This window comes from Perca fluviatilis, chromosome 6 (genome assembly GCF_010015445.1).
Source record: "Perca fluviatilis chromosome 6, GENO_Pfluv_1.0, whole genome shotgun sequence".
Classification (NCBI taxonomy): Eukaryota; Metazoa; Chordata; class Actinopteri; order Perciformes; family Percidae; genus Perca; species Perca fluviatilis.
Window position 1 is genome coordinate 23,585,859 of NC_053117.1, and position 19,013 is coordinate 23,604,871.

Here is a 19,013-nt window from a genome sequence, read left to right on the forward strand (position 1 = left end):
TGTAATAGAGAAAAACGATTATTTTTCTCGTTACAAACTCTTATTTTGTCTTGTGTTTTGAAGGGGAATTCAAAAAGTTCAATGGGAAAAGTATTAAGGGAAATTTCACAGTTCAAGGTCTTTTCACTGTTGATTTGTTTACAGTTTTTCACGATCGCTATGACAATTTTTTCAATACTTTTAACAACTTTCCAAAACTCTTAAGGCACCAACACACCTACAACACACGATTGGCAAAACAGTTAATTTCATGCTCATAATCACACATTGTAAACTAAACTCCAACACTGATTTTCAAAATACAATAATATACTAACACAATACACTATGTTTACCAAAACAATGCAAACATGTCTCAAAATCAAATAATTCTTGCAAAACACTACCACATGTTCTCTCCCAACAGGAACATTTAGTCAATCACTGCACAATTTCATACAAAACACTAACATCACATGGAATTACAGAAACTGCATTATTTTATATGTGTCAGGTCTGCCCTTATACAATAGAAAATAGTGATTGTATTGATCATAGATTGTGTTTTGCACTGCAGGTTCTCTTGAAGCCTCTCTACATTTTTGTTTCGTTTAGTAAATGCATACATATTTTTTTTCAAGATTATTTTTTGGGCTTTTCCACCTTTATTTGACAGGACAGCTAGTTGAGAAAGGTGAGAGAGAGAGGGGGAAGACATGCAGGAAATCGTCACAAGTCGGATTTGAACCCTGGACCTCTGCGTCGAGGCATAAACCTCCAAGTATGTGTGCACCTGCTCTACCCACTGATCCAACCCGGCCACCATTTTGTTTCTTTTGCTGCAGAGATACAATACAAAAAATTAATGACCCATCTCAGAGTATGAAAAAAAGGAGACAGAGACAGAATTGTCCTGGTACTCCTCTTCCTCTTCCTCTCCCTCATGAAATAGGTCCTTTTTTACTGTACTACCATATAGTCATGCGATTGAATGAACCTCAACACCTGAGTGTGTTTCCTAGAAGGGAATCAGCTGTGATTGATCTATTTGCATAACTTCAATCAGCTGTTTCTCAATAAATGCATGTATAAAATCCAGGGGATATATTTGTGTTTCAATTTACAATACGATCAGCTGTTCACTTTGACTTTAGCCTATAAGTTAGGTTTAGAACATAATGTTATCTGTTCTGACATACAGTGTGAAAGCATTTGTCAATTTGTCAATAATAATCCATTATTTTGGTCTTGGTGGAGTTTGTGTGTAAAAGAAGTTCAAGCATTTTACATTTGTGTTAACTGTATGCATTTTGTGTCAAAGCAACAAGAAATGTGTTAATTGTATAGCCTACACAGACAGATGTTGAGCTAACTGTGTTAAGAGTTTAGGAAAGTTGTTAAAAGTATTGAAAAAAGTGTCATAGCGATCATAAAAAACTAACTGGTTCACTGTTTTTTAAGTTTCATAAATGGAACATCTTTCCAAAAGTCAATAAGTGACCAAAGAAATTGTGATTATGATTCTTTCCATAATCGAGCAGCCCTACTCCTGGCAACTAGTGTTCTACGCCACTGTTTTGGAAGAAGGAAATAATGGGATTAACAGAACCAGATTTAAAAGGGCCACCTCAATGCAGTCAACCATGGGGAAACACCTAAGATGTTTGCACCTCCTCACCCGTGTCATCCTCTTTTGTTTTTTTCTTTCAACCTTGTGCCAGAAAATCATACATTAGAAGATCACAAGGTTACTTAATGAGGATATTGAGTTGAATAACAGGCACATCCACAGGTGCGCAGTACATCATCCATGCATCACCTTTGTTTCCCATATTTTGGTCATGTCACAATATCAACAGTGAGAGATACAAAGCACAGAACAGGGCTCTGGTCAAGGGTGCTATACCTGTAACAGTTTAAGTATGTGTGTCTGTGCTTGTTTATCCAGCTCAAACAAATGACCATGTGATTTATTTCACCTCACAGCCAATTAAAACATCCAGAATGTTTCAAGTCAGGGCAGACACTGTGTTTCAGAACTTGAATAGCCTTTAATCCTGACTTTCTATAAATTTCAGTTTTGAAAATATTCAAATTTCCCAGATGACCTTCTCTCGTTTAAGTTTTAGACTTAAGGTTTGGAAAGATTCCTATATGTCACGGCAGCTCACTGAAACCAATGGAAACAAGCTGGTCACACTTCTTATTTAAAACCAGAGCCAAACAGAAGACGCCCATATATAGAGGTTTACTCCTCGACGCAGCGGGCCCGGGTTCGACTGCGACCTGCGGCCTTTTGCTGCATGTCATTCCCCCCTCTCATTTCTTCAGCTGTCCTGTCAATAAAGACCTAAAAATGCCCCCAAAATAATCTTAAACTTGTTTGGCTGTTCAGTAGAACCAGAACCAACTAATTTGTTTGTTTTTTTGTTTAATATGACAAAACATAACTTATTTGTCAGAAACGTACTTGACATTATTTTTGCTTTTCCAGGGCAAAACACAAAAATCAGGTCAAGCTGGAGACTGAGACAAAAGCCTTCAGTCAAACTATTTTTTGATTTAGGATAACTGTAAATATACAGGTGGACAACATTATTTTGGTTCCATCTTATTACTTTTCTGGGTTTAATAAATTCGGGGTTTTCTGGGTTAGACACATTATTTTTAAATATGACTGAAGTGGGACATACAGCACAGAGGGCAGATTAAAGAGGTGACTTATTACTTTAATTTACAAGCATGTCTGCACACGTGTGCATGAATCATGTGCATTTACAGAATTAGTTAGTATTCATTCCATATTTAAAGACTATATCATACATTTCACCTCTGACGTAATTGAACTATAGAGAACAGCCTTGGTGCAGGAGAAACCCACACAAAGAAATCTTATAAAGTGTAAGCCAGTTGTAATTGAAGCAGTGTGATGTAGCTTAACCAAAGATGATTTGGCTTAATTCACTGCCATGTACACGTTTCTGGTGGGCTTCAAAACATCTTCCTCTCCCACGTCTTCCCCACTGGCTCATCATCCCACCAGCCAAATTCAACTCAATCAAGCAAACATGCTCCTGTATATACACCTCTGACACATTTTTTATCACCGCTATTAGAAGAGGAGAGAACTTAGCAACAGAGTCTACTGTATCTTATGAAAATCGATTGGACCCCAAATCGACCAGCAATTAGCAGTACTGTGGGGGTATTTATTAGTTAGGAAAATAAGAGGACTGGGAAAAGGGAAGAAAAAGAGTTTTAATAATTTCAGAGAATAAATAAAGATAGGAAACAAAGGTTGCTGCAATGCCAATAAGCATCATTCCTGCTTTATGCACCTTTCATCAGAAATAATCAGAGAGCACTTAGCAAACATGGAGATGCCTAAACGTAGCATTGGATAAAAAGAAGACATAAGGTAATTGTAGGCCTATATGTTAAAAAAAACAGCATCAGACAGACAAGGATATTAAGTTGACTCACTCCAGTAGATGAGATCACCATTAGTGGGAAGCAGAGTGGTAATAGTCCAGGGTTTCTCTAAATTCCCCCACAACCCCACCAATGCTGTCTGGAACACAGCCCTCACACTCAGCCTTGCTATCAATCCAACAACACATGGTAAACATTGTGTGCAAGTATACATGTGCATTTGTGTGTTGTTGATGCAACTACAAAAGAATGTTCATTTACAATAAGAACTTTACTAATGCTTTGTGACTGTAGGAATACCCATAAGAATGAGCTATCACAACAGAAAGTAATTATCACTGCTTACCAGGGCCAAATCCCCATCAAAGCCTTGTCAACAGTGTCCTTAATTATAAATGGGCTTTGAGACAATGTAATTTGTCTTGATTAGAGACAGACATCTGAGACAGAAGTGACAGATTATGTACGAGCTAGGGAGGCAAATGGGAGAAGTTTATAGACAACGATGAAGAGAAAGGTGAGGAAACACTTTTGTTAATGACATCAGTGAACCATAATCAGAGTAGCCCTAACGTTAAATAGCAAAGTTACTATGGTGAGCACATAAATATACAGCAGGGCAGCAGAATTCTTCGTATCAAATCCTTTAGGAAGTGGTGTGATACTGCAACAGTGGTGTAGCAACCATGGTAAAACAATTAGGGGACTTCTATGGTGAATGTACAGTATATCAAACTATTCTTTTTAGAAGTGCAATATTGAAATAGGAAACATACCCTAATTCCACTTTTCTAACCAAGTGTGAACCTGGAAATTAATAATGAGTATTGCTCATTTTGGGGCATAAGCCACAGGAAAGTTATTAAGTTATCAAAGGATGCAAAATGCTGGTTCAGCTGGTCTTTTATGAGTCCCCGCCAGTAAAAGAATTTCAACCCAATTAAGCTATACCATTCTTTTTTCTTTCTTTGTATCCGCTCCATCATCCTACACATTCTGACACCTCTGCAATACGTATACCCAGAATAATGCTAATAGAGAAGAAGACAGACAGATAAAAAATAATAGCTACTGCTTGATCTATAATATATATGGCTAGTTGCCGAAGTGGAGAGGAAGTAGACCCTGAGACTGATTCCGACCATCACCAGAGTGTATAACAGTAAAACACTTGGACTGTAGAGAATCACAAATGAAATGCTGCAAGAGCACCATGACTGTAAAAAGATTTCTTACATGAGAAAAACAGTATATTATGCGAGAGAGAAATGTGGGGGGAATTTGGTTGTAAAAAGCAGAAAGACAGAAAATGCTGAAGGGAAAAACCTGGAGGGAGGAGGAAAGGCTGTAGTAACACTGAAATCTCACACTCCGGCACCCCTCCTGTCCTCTGCCCCCTTCCCAAATTTGCTGGACCTGATATGGGGATACATTAGGTTAGCGCTGGAGGTCCCAATGCGGCTATTACCTGACTAACTCAACACTGCAGCACTGCCAGCCAGACATACACAGCCTCTGCACAGCACAGAGCAGCCTCTGTTAGCAGGACCGTACCAACGCTGGGCTTACTGTTCATGCCTTGGCTTGGACAGAGAATGAGCGTGTGCACATTCACGCGTGTGTGTGTGTGTGTGTGTGTGTGTGTGTGTGTGTGTGTGTGTGTGTGTGTGTGTGTGTGTGTGTGTGTGTGTGTGTGTGTGTGCGTGTGTGTGTTAATTTGACGTGCTGGTGTTTGAATTAACTTTGGGTGGCTGTTTTGCCTAACTGATTAACTGATCTAATTTATTTCATTAGGTAAGGTGTGTCAAGACTGTAAAACAGGCCTCTTAGTGGATACAGACCATTTTATTAGAGTTAATAGGCATCTGGGAAATAAAGTGTATATCCAAATCTGTCATGAATATAAATCTCAGAGCTTCCCTTGCATTGTGACAAAGTTAATGAACTCAGACTCAACTTTTCACTACATCTGCTCACCATGTTGTTGATATGGGTGAGGAGTTGCTGGAGGAAATCCCTCAGTCTGCTCAAGTGCAGGCAGGTGTCTTTCTGAGTGTCTGAGCTATCAGCCTGGCCCCAAGCCACTGCTCTGTCCAGCCAGAATTGCATCTCCTGGACGTTCAGCAGGGGCTCTGCCATTTGTTGGAGCTGGATCAGGGGCTGCAGCTGAGACATTTCGCTGCTTGTACAGGTGAATGTACTTAGGATCCAAGCAAGATCCTAAGTGAGACAAAGAACAAGACCGTCGTCAAGCCCAAGGATGAAACAAAAAAATAATACAAATATATTATCATCTGTCATTAAAGGGACAGTACACTGGGCAAGCACTGGGCAACTCACACCAAAACAATCTAGATTGATAAATAGCACTACAGGTAAGAGGAAAATATGTATTTTTGATTTTGGGGTGAACTGTCCCTTTAATTATCCTAACTTTGTGGTTATTAGCGCTTTGCAATGTCAACATTTTTACACTGTGATCATGACTTCACAATTTCAATGTATTATATCAGCATCCCTAGATGTTTTAAAGAAATTCTGGGTTTTCTCTCACCTCAAACAAAGACCACCACTAAAGTTACCTTGTGGAGTTTGCAACCACTAGACTCCAAGCTCAATAACAAATGTAAACAATGCAGGATTTAAAATGTTTTTTTTTTTTTTAAATCAGCATTGCAAACATTTTATGAGGAAGGCAATACATTCAACACGTTTGTTAGAACTCAAGGATAACCGCAGTGTATTTGGTGAGAAAGGCTGAATGTAAACAGAAACTTACAAAAAAACTTCACAGGGAATTATTAACTTCAAGAAAAGAGGCCAGAGGCACTGCTTTATACAACAGGTGCAATGTATGAAATGAGTGTTGCTACTGTCAACGTTTTCGTCATCTACTAACTAAATCAAATGTATGATGATGATTCCCAGCGGAGGGGAAAAACAGGTACAAAAAGGGCTATACAATTAATCAAAATGTTGATCACGATCACAAAAACAATGTAATCGAGAAAAACGATGATTTTGCACGTAACATTTTGAAAGTAAATTCTTATTTTGTCTTGTGTTCTGAAGTCAACAGTCATTAGTCAACACATTCTTACCCAAAATAAATGCTACGGACTGTTTTAACTATAAAGTAAATTGTAACCATAAATAATAAAAAAAGTTATATTACACAATTCCATGTATGTTATGTGTAAATAATTATTCAAATTAAAGAAAGTTAACCTGGTGTTAAGATCTTTTATTACCACAATCTAACAATCACAACTTTTAAGCTCCAGGGAATCAAGCCTACACCTACACACACACACACACACACACACACACAGTGAAATAAACAGCACATTCTTCACCTTTTGATGATGGAGAGAAAAACGTGGGGGGCAGATCACAAAGGTGTGTGTGAGGATGTGTTCTGTGTCTGTATATAGCCTGGTAATTATTGTGTGTGTGTGTGTGTGTGTTCTGTTTTTTGCCATAATGACAGGTCTGTGTGAGACACCACAGGGTTGTGTTTTATGATCACCTCGTTACACACGATTTGTTTAATGTCTTGCCATCATCTCTGCTGGAAAGCCCCTATGGCTCGCTGATGTGAATATATAAATACTAATTTTCGGGGAGAAAAAAAGCTCAACCAAATTAGGAACAAACGCTTCTTGTGGACTTGTGTTGGGGGCTCAGGTTTTAGTAAAGCAGAGGTGGAAAAGAACCGCATGCCGAATACCTACGCAACAGAGAGTCATCTAAAATCTCTATCACACACAGACAGTTACATGAATACACAGGCATATATACTGTACTTACACAACTTTGTTGGCGCAAATGCATGTCATTCGGGCAAAAAAATATGTACTGCACATAAACACACTCGACAGCAGCTCTGGTGTTGGCTGAACACATTCTGGGGCAGGAACGAGATGTGACTGGTCAAATATTATTTTTGAAGATTTGTTAAACTAAACTTGTGGACTTTGGGTAAGGGTGAGTTTACAGTTCCAATTATGAGATTGTTGACATTATTTCAGTATAATCAAATCAGTTAAACATTACTTTCTACGAATTCACTCATGTGTGCTTCAATATGTTATATTTAAGGACACCTGGATTAAATGTAAGTAATATAAGGGTTGTCTCAATAATAGTCATAAAAGGAATAATGGCTGATGTAATTATATATTTCTTCATCATTTTGCTTGTACAAGGCAACATTTATCACACGCAACCACACATCAATACACACCTGAAAGAAATAGTGGAAAAACAAACAGTACAGATATCTGCATCAATACATTGCACGAAAGGTCATTGAATGGTTTGAAGGAAATAATGTGAATCATATGCAACGGCTTTTAGACTGTACTCCTTACCACCATCATCAAAACACTAAATGAAGGAACTAAAGAATTGTGTTTCATTCCTTCAGTAGAGTTACTAAGACTTGGAGAAAATATGCAAAAGAGCTGTTCTGGCCAACATCAATGTACCCCTTACTAAGGTTGCAACATATTGATGGTTAAGTCTTTAAAATATCAGAAAATAGTGAACAAAATGCTCATTACTGAGGTTGCAACTAACAAGTATTTTCATTTTCGATTAATCTGCCAATAGCATTGCATCGCATTGCCAGACCTATCTCCACAGCGCTATGGAGTAAAGTCTGGCTACACCACAGATACATTCTGGGATAGGAGAAAAAAACGCTCTGGGTTGTTTTTCTTTAAACCAATCACCATCGTCTTAGGCGGCGCTAGGTTTTGGATGCAGCGACAGTGGCTTTGCAAAATAAGACTTGGGAAGGAACTTGTTTTGGTGGAACATATGGAACATATTCCTTGTAAATCTTAATAATTGTTCACCGAAATAACCAATTTTCTTTTCTTCTCTTCAAAACTTGCAATTTTCTGTGTGTAGCTTGCTAGCTTGAAGGTTGTTGTTGTCGTTTCCCATAGAGAAGGGATTCTAAGAATGGAAACACACAGAGTGGAAGCGAAGGGGCAAAGCCTGACATCCGAGTGTCAGGCTTTATCCTTCCGTTGATCTACACTATCTGCCATTTCATTTCTTAATTGGTCGATTTATCGTTTGGTCAATAAATGTCAGAAAATTGTGCAAAATGCCAATCACAATTTACTACAACCCATTGTGACATCTTCAAAATGCTTGTTTTGTCCAACCAACAGACCAAAACCCAGAAATATTCAGTTTACTATCACATAATACAAAGAACAGCATTAAACTGAGAGAGAATGTTTGGCATTTGTGCCTGAAAAATAAATTACACTATTACTATTGATAATTAATCAATTCTCAAAATAGTTGCAGATTCATTTTCTGTCTATCAACTTATTCCTTTAACGACTGGTAATTTTAGCCCTACTGATCGCAGCTTCCCAAAGCGGCATGCTTTTTTATACAGGAAAACTATCCAGGACCCAAAGATACTCAGTTTACAATGGTTTGAAACGGAGAAAAGCGGCTAACCCTCACATCTGAGAAGCTTGAATCTGAGGATGTTTGAAATTTTTGCTTGATAAAGTACTTTTGCAATGGTTAATTGCCTATCAAAATCTGTTGATTACATTTCTATCAATTGACTAGGAATTAATCACCTAATTGTTTCAGCCCTAACCTTTACTGTTGAAGGATTCTTTCTCTAAAAGACAAAGTTGATCTACTTTAAGATCATCTGGAGCAAAAGGAGCCTAACAGGACCCTCCTGACTGATGATTCAAGTACCAACCCAAAGACACACCTAGGCTGCATAACTTATATTAAAGCAGTAACACACACAAAAAAAACATCAACTCAAAGACACACGGCATTAAAGTGATACAAAGCTAAATGCTCCTTTTTACTTGTCAGTTTTCCAACACACGCTTACCTTAGTAAAACGTTGGGGTGCAACAACTACACCATACCACAGGATGCCAGTATTTTCCTCCACTCTACTGTAGTTAGCTACATGGTAAAAACATATGTCAGTTCAATTTAAAGATACAAAATAACTTTAAATTACAACTTCTTTGTGTCACAGACAGTGTCGAGTTACGTTATGACTCCACTGATACACCACAAGTGAACTTATTATCATCCTTCTTTTTTTCAGCTGTTAGCTTGTTAGCAAGTTAACGTTAATTACCGGTACTCTCGTACAAATGTTAGCAACCGTTACTGTAGCTTGGACTTACATGTAAACAAGACGTGCAATCATCAGACTGAAATCTTCACAGAGCAGAAGTCAGCTAACGTTGTATCCATTAATTTTGTATATGTTCAGACAATAAGGCAAACGCTTTCGTCCCGCGATGTAAACAAACTGAACTTCCCTCTTCTCTCAGATTTCCGCGAATGGAAGAAGACTATTGGCTGAGAGACGCGTCCCCCTTCTCGTCATCCTGGCAATGCCTGTTGGGAAATAGAGTCACATAGCTGTAGGAGCAGTACAAGGAAAATGTCCCTCTGATTAGCCATTAAATACCACACAAATAGAGGATTTACCAGCCTATATAAAAAAAAATCACATAAAAATAGAATATAAAAATAAGCTGAAATGGTAGGCCTATAAAACAATAACCACAAGAATAAAAACGTACAGTGCAATGTAAGATATGAATTAGTAGCCCCAAATTTCCTGTGGCTAACAGAAAAGTTGTAAGACTTCAAATTTAAAAGAACAAGTTTTCTAGACATTTGTCCCAAATATGTGGTTTAAGTAAGTGGAAGTAGACAATTGGCTTTCCTTGTTGCACTGAGGAGATAACGAGGAGACACTACAAACAAATACCTAAAAAATGACAATAAAGTTGAATCGGTGTAGATATGTACACATAAGGGCTGTACACACCTTAAGTCTTAAGTTCTTATTCAGATAAACAATTTGATCCAAATAAACTGGCTCATTTTTTAAGAAACTTTCATTGGAAAGGTATGGATAAAAAAAATTGCAACTCATTTCAAGGTTGATGCACGGGTATTTTATGTTCATGCATAGTGTTACAACTATCTCAGTGGTTGACCTGGTTTAAATTATATTTCTTGAGTATAGGCTGCATGTCACCATGCTTTCCAAACATTAATGCAATAATAATGGAGTCAAACAATCTGTATTTTCACATTGTCATTTTGTCAGAATTTTAAAATAACAGTTTGACTTATCTAGCTGGCCTTGGGTTTTAAGATAAACCTGTCATCCACTCGTTACAGTAAAATGAATTGACAAATGCTTGGAACAATAAACATGCTGCCTAACGGCAAAAAAAAAGAAAAAAGTGTATGCGTGTGTGTCATTCAGTTCGGGGGTGATGGTCCAGAGAGTGAAGCAGAGTGCATACCGTGGGCAGGAATTCAGGGGTTCGGACTCCGGAGTGTGTCCCTCTGGAACCCAAAGCAAACTTTGAGGGGTTCCCGGCCTGCATGGCTCGAACTGACGTATCACCCAGAGGCTCCAGGCAGACCCTGAGCAGCCCAGCAGTGAACCAGGAAACGGTTGTTTAAACATACGTAATGCCACATGTGTCTGAGTTTGTGCATGTGTGTGTGCTTGTGGGCATAATGTGCATTGGTGCCTGCATGAGAAGAGGTCATATGAGTGTGGGTTTTTGCATGCATGCACGCACGCACGCACGCATGCACACACACACACACACACACACACACACACACACGCACACACACACACACACACACACACACACACACACACACACACACACACACACACACACACACACACACACTTTGTTTCTATGTCTCCCTATGCTATATGTGTGCACAGTATGAATGCTACAGTGAGGCAAGATGGGGGTGGGTTTAAAATGGTTTAACATTAGACATCAGTATTTCTGTGGTAGGAAAGCCTGTGGATGTGTGTGTGTATGAGTTGTTGGGAGTGTGTGCGTGTGTGTAAGTGTGTGTGTGTGTGTGTGTGTGTGTGTGTGTGTGTGTGTGTGTGTGTGTGTGTGTGTGCACGATTTTTCCACCCTCATAGTTTGGTGCATGTGGCCTGCTTCCCAAATAGAACATGGAAACTGTGTGTACAAACGTCTTTGAGGTGCAACACATTTTGAAAGAGATTTCCTTTGAAATATATTCCACCGCACTGTAGTCCATTAACCTTTTACCTATACTTGCAGGCTACTTTGATTCAGGGTTAAATGTGCCATTCATATCATCCCCTGCTATTATTACAGTTTTTTTCGATTGCTAAACGACAGTGGGCACAACTGGAGTCACATGTGCAAAACTCTAACTACAGTCTGCACAGCAGCAGTTCATGTGGACCAAACTCTAGTTCGTTTTTCATTGCTTGAACACAGTTTTCAAAACTCTACACACTTATCCCATGACTTTAACCACAATGTGCACAACACTGTAGATTTACAGCACTTTGTTCAAATGCTAACACACTGCTGTCAGAACTGTTAACCACACATTCAAAACAGAATAGATTCCAGTCTGGTGCCTATCAAACACTGCTGATTGCAATTTTGGCTGAAAGCCTAAGCAGGTGTCTTGTTTTAGACTAGTTAGTGAACATATATGGTATTTATACAGAGAAAGCTCAGAAAGCCTTTTTTGTATACAAACACCAAATAAGAATGAAACAATTATACACTGTATTGTTTGAGAGAAACAGGTAAAAGAGCAAAGATACCAATATGTCCAGGTAAGATGTCTGAGGTTATATACACAGCTATAAAAAAATGTGAAAAACACTATATCTTTACTATAGTAAAACTGCGTTCTTACTGTTTTTCAGGAAGTAATGGAGGTGAAAGCAATGGAAACACCCCATTCATTAGTATTTAGAGATGATGCAGACATCCAATGTGATGAAGAGAACTTGCCACATGATGCTGGAGAGAGGCAGGATTAGTCACACTATTCGTTGGTACTGTTATGTACCTTTAGTTTTTTTTCCCCCAGACAAAATACTTTATTGAAGAAAACTGATGATTTTCATTCCTTCTTGTTTACCTTATGTAAAAATTGGTATGCTATACAATCTATATTTTTTCCTTAAATAAACTGTTGAGTAGTGTCAAGTCACTCAAATTGTTCAAACTGTAAAGATGAGAAAGTTTGTAATTTCTGTATTGGTGTTTGATGCTAGTGTTTTTACCCTCAGTGTGTTCTGAGTGACAGTGTGTGTTATCTCACTGAGGACTGTGCATAGTGTTTGGCTGCACTGAGCCTGTTTTGAGAAGTGTGTTAAGAGTTGTGTTGCTTTGAATGTGTTTTGCAGGTGATGTGAACTGTTTAGATCAGGTGACTGTTGGTAGTGCAGACTGTAGTTTGAGTTTTGCACATGTGACTCCAGTTGTGCCCACTGTCGTTTAGCAATCGGAAAATACTGTAATCATAAATCAATTCAATTAAGTTATATCTAAAGCTAAGGTTTCATCAAATGCTTGTTCCTATTCCAAAAGTATTTTATTCCTTATAATTCTTAAAGTAATATTTTTTCCCCAATAATGTGTGCCGTGTGATTGTCTTTTCTAATGTAAAATTATTTGTAATCTCTAAACTTCTTATCAGGCGCTCCTTAAACTGCTCTGAAAATATAAAAAAAAATGTATAGCTTTATGAAAACATTTAGGCCCTGAAACTGACACACACACATTTACACATACAACACCAACTTAACCCAAATTAAACACATTTAAAAAAAAAAATCAAAAACCATAAAACTGTTCGTAACGTTGGATTAAAGTACCGTCATGTAACATATTTATGTTGGTGTCTTCATCTGCAAATGTCCAGGGAAGGCAGCAATTAAAATCACAAGGCGCTGGCCCAGGTTCACCATCAGCTCCACCCTGGCTGCCTGCCTGGGCCAACATGTAGGTCAACCAGGGCTCTATGTGCAGGGTGCTGTGTGTGTGTGTGTGTGTGTGTGTGTCTAAGTCTTGTAAAAACATTAGCATATGGGTTTGGAACAAGGTCCCTGGCAATACTCGAAAAAAAACAAGAGAGAAGGAAAGAAAAACCAGGGCAAAACTTGAGAGAGTGTGGTTTAATGCCCAAAGTGGAAACCCACATACTGATGTTTTTGTGTGTGTGTGTGTGTGTGTGTGTGTGTGTGTGTGTACATGTGTATATGTACGTGTGTATGTTTGTCCTTGTGGCTGTACATGTGTGTTGCTATGCCTAAGCTTGCATGGGCACACATATGGATCCTAGGAGAAATGTAGTGTAAACCATGTGTGTTTTTACTCTACTGCTACTCTGTGATTATTACAGAGCCAAGAGACAGGTTGTCACGCAGTGGGGCATGCCACTCGTCCATATGTTTGCATCTGTGTGTGTGTTTGCATGTGTGTATATGTGCTTTCATTCTTGGAGTGGAGGTCTGATCACAACTGGGAGACTGTACCAGCATGCTGTTATTTTAATGTCCAGTCCTTTTTGATTTTAAAATAAGCATGAACATAAAAAATACAAAGGGTTATTAGGTGTTATGTTATGTTATGATAATTAGTATGAATTGACATGCTTATGTTCTTTCTTATGTCCGTTAACACCATGTGTTTTTCTTTTCAATCTTGAATTTGCAGGTGCTTCATCTCACTCCAACTGATTCTGTCCTGCTGAATCATTTAGAACAACATAAAAGACACTTGATGTCACTTTCTGGCCAAACTGCGATGCACCAGTTAAATTTTTTGAGGTATAGTTGTTTTTTGACCTTGTGGTTTGGCCAGAGTGAGATGGAGCCGGCTGGAGAGCTTGGGTATCAGTCACTGGAGCTTATCCCAGGCTCACTGAGACCAGGAGCTCCACAGCTGCTGACAAATTTTTCAGTCCTGATCCAGACCAATCCTATTACCAGTTCTGGTTGCTGTGGCCCTACGTGACCTGACGCCTGATTCAATACTCAACACCCATGCTGCTCTGTTTGATGGCCTGGACTGCTATGTGCGAGTGTGTGGTGTCTCCTGCTGGATACCACAATAGGAAAATATGACCTCTGTGATAAGCAGCATCAAGCTTGGTTTGCCTTTTTATTCTTGCATCCAATTGGGCGTTTTCTGGGTACATCAAGTGGTGCACAAAACCTACTTTTTCCTCTGCAGTTCTTTTACACACACACCACACACACACACACACACACACACACACACACACACACACACACACACACACAGTATGAACATATTCATGCACACACAAAATTGTAAGTTTTAAGACTTTGTTGATATGTCAACCAAGTTGATAGAAATTTGTCTCAGGGCTTCCCCACTCGCTTTGTATAAAACAGTGGCTTTCTAGACATAGTTATGCTTGAACTCTCTACAGCAAGGATTAACAAAGCCAGATCATCAACTATCAACCTATGGAAAAGAGCAGCAGCACAAATATCAGACTTAATGACCTCAGCATCACAAGAATTAGAGGAGAGGGATTAGGCAAGGTGTGGTTTCTGTTTGTTTTGTTTCCTCAAGACCGTAGAGGGTGGGGGGGTGGGAGAGGGTTGTTGTTCTTGTTCAATTTGTGTTTAAAGGTGCTGTAGGTAGGATTGTGAAGATCCAGGACTTAGCCAAAGAATTTGTACATCGACAACTTCTCAGTCCCTCCCCCCCTTTCTGCTAAACCCAAATAATCTCCTAAGCCCCTCCCCCCCAAGGGAGAATGAATACGTGTGCATGAGCAGTGATTGACAACCCCCGGCCCTGATTGGTGCATCTGAACAGGGAGCTGTGGATTTTTGCAAATTGCACTACAGGCTGTAGGTGGTGCCATAGGAGCCAGATTTTTTTATTTTTTTTATTACCAGCTTCATGTAGTTCTACTGGAACATAGGGTCAGTTTCAGTAAAGTTAGTTTTAACTGTTCTGTGCACCATCTGCTCATATCTGTTACACGTTGTGAAACTTGTTTTGTATGTTTGAAGGTGCCAATAAAAAAGTTGATCACAAAAATAAAGAAATTTGTCTCAGCAAAACTCATAGGTATTACATTACCCCCAACCAGCGCAGGACTTCAGTCTGTAATTTAGTGCATTACGATAAAAAATTGGAAACAGACTTAGCAAGTTTAGTGTTAAAGTGCCTGGTGGCTTCAGTACATGTACTGTCTCCAATTTGAGAGATTATTATGTCATGCTTCTTGTACCTCCTGCCTGATCAGAGATGATGAAACAGTAAACTGGAGCCACAGTAATACCACCATCTGAAAGGGAGTGTGATTGGATTGGTAGTTCCCTTTAACTAAAAAGCAGCTGACACACTCCTATTTGCCTGAGCAAGAAAGGTTGGGTTTGTCACATCTAACTTGGCCTGTGATCCCCCTGTTTTTCAAAATTGTTCTGATGCCAAACAATTGTTCAAGTATAAAAAACAAGGGACTTGTTGAGTACCATAAATGCTTAGATAACAAGTGTTCTCAATTCTGACACAGGCTCCTAAATGCTGCCTTTTGAAAACTTATTTTGTAGTTGAATGTGTCTTTCTGTCTGAAACATTTCATCATCACAGTGTTCTCTTGCAAACAAAATGCTTGACTCTCCATTTTGCTACCTGTCATCTGTCATCCCTTTACCAGTGCTGTTTCTCTTTTCTCCTTTTTCTAATGAAAGTTGTTCTTCCCTACCTCTCCACAAAAGCTATCAAACACTTCTCCAGCCTATAGAAACAGTATCATCTTTTAAAACATTTGTGCATTTGTTTGTCTGAGTGTACATGTCAATTCTGGTCTTTTTAGGGATGGATGTACCTCGGTCTGAGGACAGTTGAAGCAATGGAGGGGGGGAAGGGGGGGGGGGGCGTCTTGGAGAAAGGAGACATTCAAATTAAAGTAGAGGAATGTGCCGTTAAAAATCTTCAGATCCGTTTAGGCTTAACTCTAGATGTCTGGCTGTCAGGAGGGAGAGGGAGAGAGAGAGAGAGAGAGAGAGAGAGAGAGAGAGGAGAAAAAAAAAAAAAAAGAGAGAGCGAAGGGCACCGAGATGGAGAGGACAGAGGACTTTCAGAAGATAAAGGAAGAGCTGTCAGAGGTGCTTCCAGACCGGGGCCATCTCGCCCTCTTAAATGGATTGTGGAAGTTTAAAAGCCTAATAATGTGGCGGGTCCTCCAGCTCCTTGAAGCTCCTGCTTCAGTGTGCTTTTGTGTACTTAGGTGTGCAGTAGAGCTCTTATTTACTTTCTATTATCTTTTCTTTTTCAAATTTCATCAATTGATTTGAATTCATTTTTAATCAGCATAAAGTAGAGAAGAAGGCAGGGTTGTACATTGTGGGCAAAGTTGTGGGAGTCAAAATCTTTTTTTCTCGCAAATAATGTCCATCCAACTAAATTACATCACAACAGCTTCCTTTAAAAAAGAAATAAAAACATGTTTTTTTTATTCTTTTATATATTTATCTTCCCTCTCTGTAGTTGTCTTTTTTGTGGAGTGTTCTGACACATTTTAGTTGTCTCACTTTTGCTTTACTTGTATGTCACAACCTTTTCCCCTAGGGTTTCACTGGGGCTATCACGCCCAAACAAAATGACACAAAAAAACTAGAAAATAAAAATGCAACACAGAGGAGCCTTAAAAGGAAATCAAGAGACCTACCCAGCCTCTACAGCCTTATTTATTATTTTATAACGTCTGATTTGAGCAGTCACAGAAGATGTGCGTAAAATCCTGCCTAGAGGAACAGATTTTACCTTACATAACCCCTTTTTACATCTTTCACGTTTAAGGGAATCACTTATAGGTCTGGTAAGGTAAAATACATCGGACCAAACAATTTTACAATAATACAAAACACATATTTACTGCATCCTACTTTCTCTTTCATGCACAAACATGTGTAGTCACAAGGACACACACTTTATGGCAATTCCAGGCATTTTTAAAGCATGCTTCTTTATTGCTTTGAGAGGAAGCTGAGGATTGGCTGAGAAAGCCAGAGAGGTTCTGTGACCAATGTGAAACAGCACTGCATGCATAAGCCTGTTCACACCGACACGCACACACACACACACACACACACACACACACACACACACACACACACACACACACACACACACACACACACACACTGTTCACGTCTTTACTTGGATTTAGGATATGTTTATTCTACATATGCAATAAATTACAGATGTACTGTATGCTGTCCTTTCTAACTGCAAGTGTGTGTGTGTGTGTGTGTGTGTGTGTGTGTGTGTGTGTGTGTGTGTGTGTGTGTGTGTGCATGTTTGTGTGTGTGTCTTCCACAGGTTAATGTGGTACTCCGTCTGGTTATAGATGTTTACATATAACACAGCTGCCTTCTACAGTCTGGTAATTAACCAGTAAGAAGGGAAGCAGCTGAGACTCTACATTTACAATCAGTCATTAAGAAAATCATTGGCAATAAAATGCCAGCTGTTATAGATACCCTCTAACTTGTCATGTCCCTTACACTAGCGAATTAAACAAACTCCCTGGTAAAATTCGTAAACAAAAATTCATCTTTTACGGTAAACCCAAACGTGAGTAAGCTTAAATCACACGTCAACCCTCTGTGATTTGGTTAACAATCAATCTCAAGTATGACACTATCACAGGTGTCTGGAAAAATACACGAGTAATCAAACGCAAAATTGTACTGTACAAAATTTAACTTTTTACTTGCAGCGAACAAACTCATTGTTATCATTCTTATTATTATTAAAGACTACTACTTTAATAAAGATAAGACCAAAAAAGGGACACACTTTATTGTGTTTCAAATGCGAGAATCACTTCTGGCTATATTGGGCCCCCGAGGAGTCCACTTGACCTGAAAATAGCAGTGAGTCGGCCCCCAACACAACCTTATCCATGTCCCTCATTCATCGTCCAAGTTCAACAACCCGACACAAGAACTGTGCGTCCGTTTTTACTGTGACATACTGTGTCACACACTCAGATTTGGGTGTACTGTACACACACACACACACACACACACAAACACACACACACACACACACACACACACACACACACACACACACACACACACACACACACACACACACACACACACACACACACACCTGTTTTCTATTAGTCCAGTAGATTGCAGGGAAATTGAGTGGGAGTGTTAAACACACACACATCCATCTATCTGCCCCTCTGTCCACGATAATTACACACTTCCTGCTCTAAAATCCTTCTCCAACAGCTTCCACTCCAATCATGTCTCTGTTTAAGTTTGAGTTTTGCATGTGTGTGTGTGCGTGTGTGTGTTCTGTGTGTGAGTAGGATCTAGTTTTGGCACTGCTCTGTCAAGAAATCAGGAATAATTAATTTCAAGAGTTTTTCTTACTTTACTGTTATCATTTTATTGTTTTCTCTACTCCTCTGTCTCAACAGCCCTCCATTACAGACCCATAAATGGAGTCTTGGGTAAAATACATCTAATTATGTTATTATTGCTGCATTTATATAGCACTTTTATCCAAAGAGCTTTACTCTACCTGAGTAAAGCTCTACCTGCTGAGCCACTCTACCTGCTGAGCCACAGCAGGTAGAAAGACCAGGAACGCAGGAATGCTAGAGGAGCGTTTTTTTTTTCTTTTATGGTTATCTTGTGTGCTGTATTTCACTCAATTTTCTTCTATTATACTCATGTCGATTTG

The 19,013-nt window shown here is 39.1% G+C and overlaps 1 protein-coding gene across 1 annotated transcript in view; it reads right to left on the reverse strand.

Annotated features, from left to right (window-relative positions):
• Positions 1-9,766, reverse strand: part of fancc (FA complementation group C) — a 32,146-nt gene extending 22,380 nt beyond the window's left edge. The window contains 3 exon segments of the mRNA XM_039803797.1: positions 5,389-5,631; positions 9,299-9,375; positions 9,606-9,766. Coding sequence (XP_039659731.1) covers positions 5,389-5,586 — 198 coding nt within the window. The 5' untranslated portion in view covers positions 5,587-5,631; positions 9,299-9,375; positions 9,606-9,766.
• Between the last annotated feature and the right edge of the window lie 9,247 nt (positions 9,767-19,013).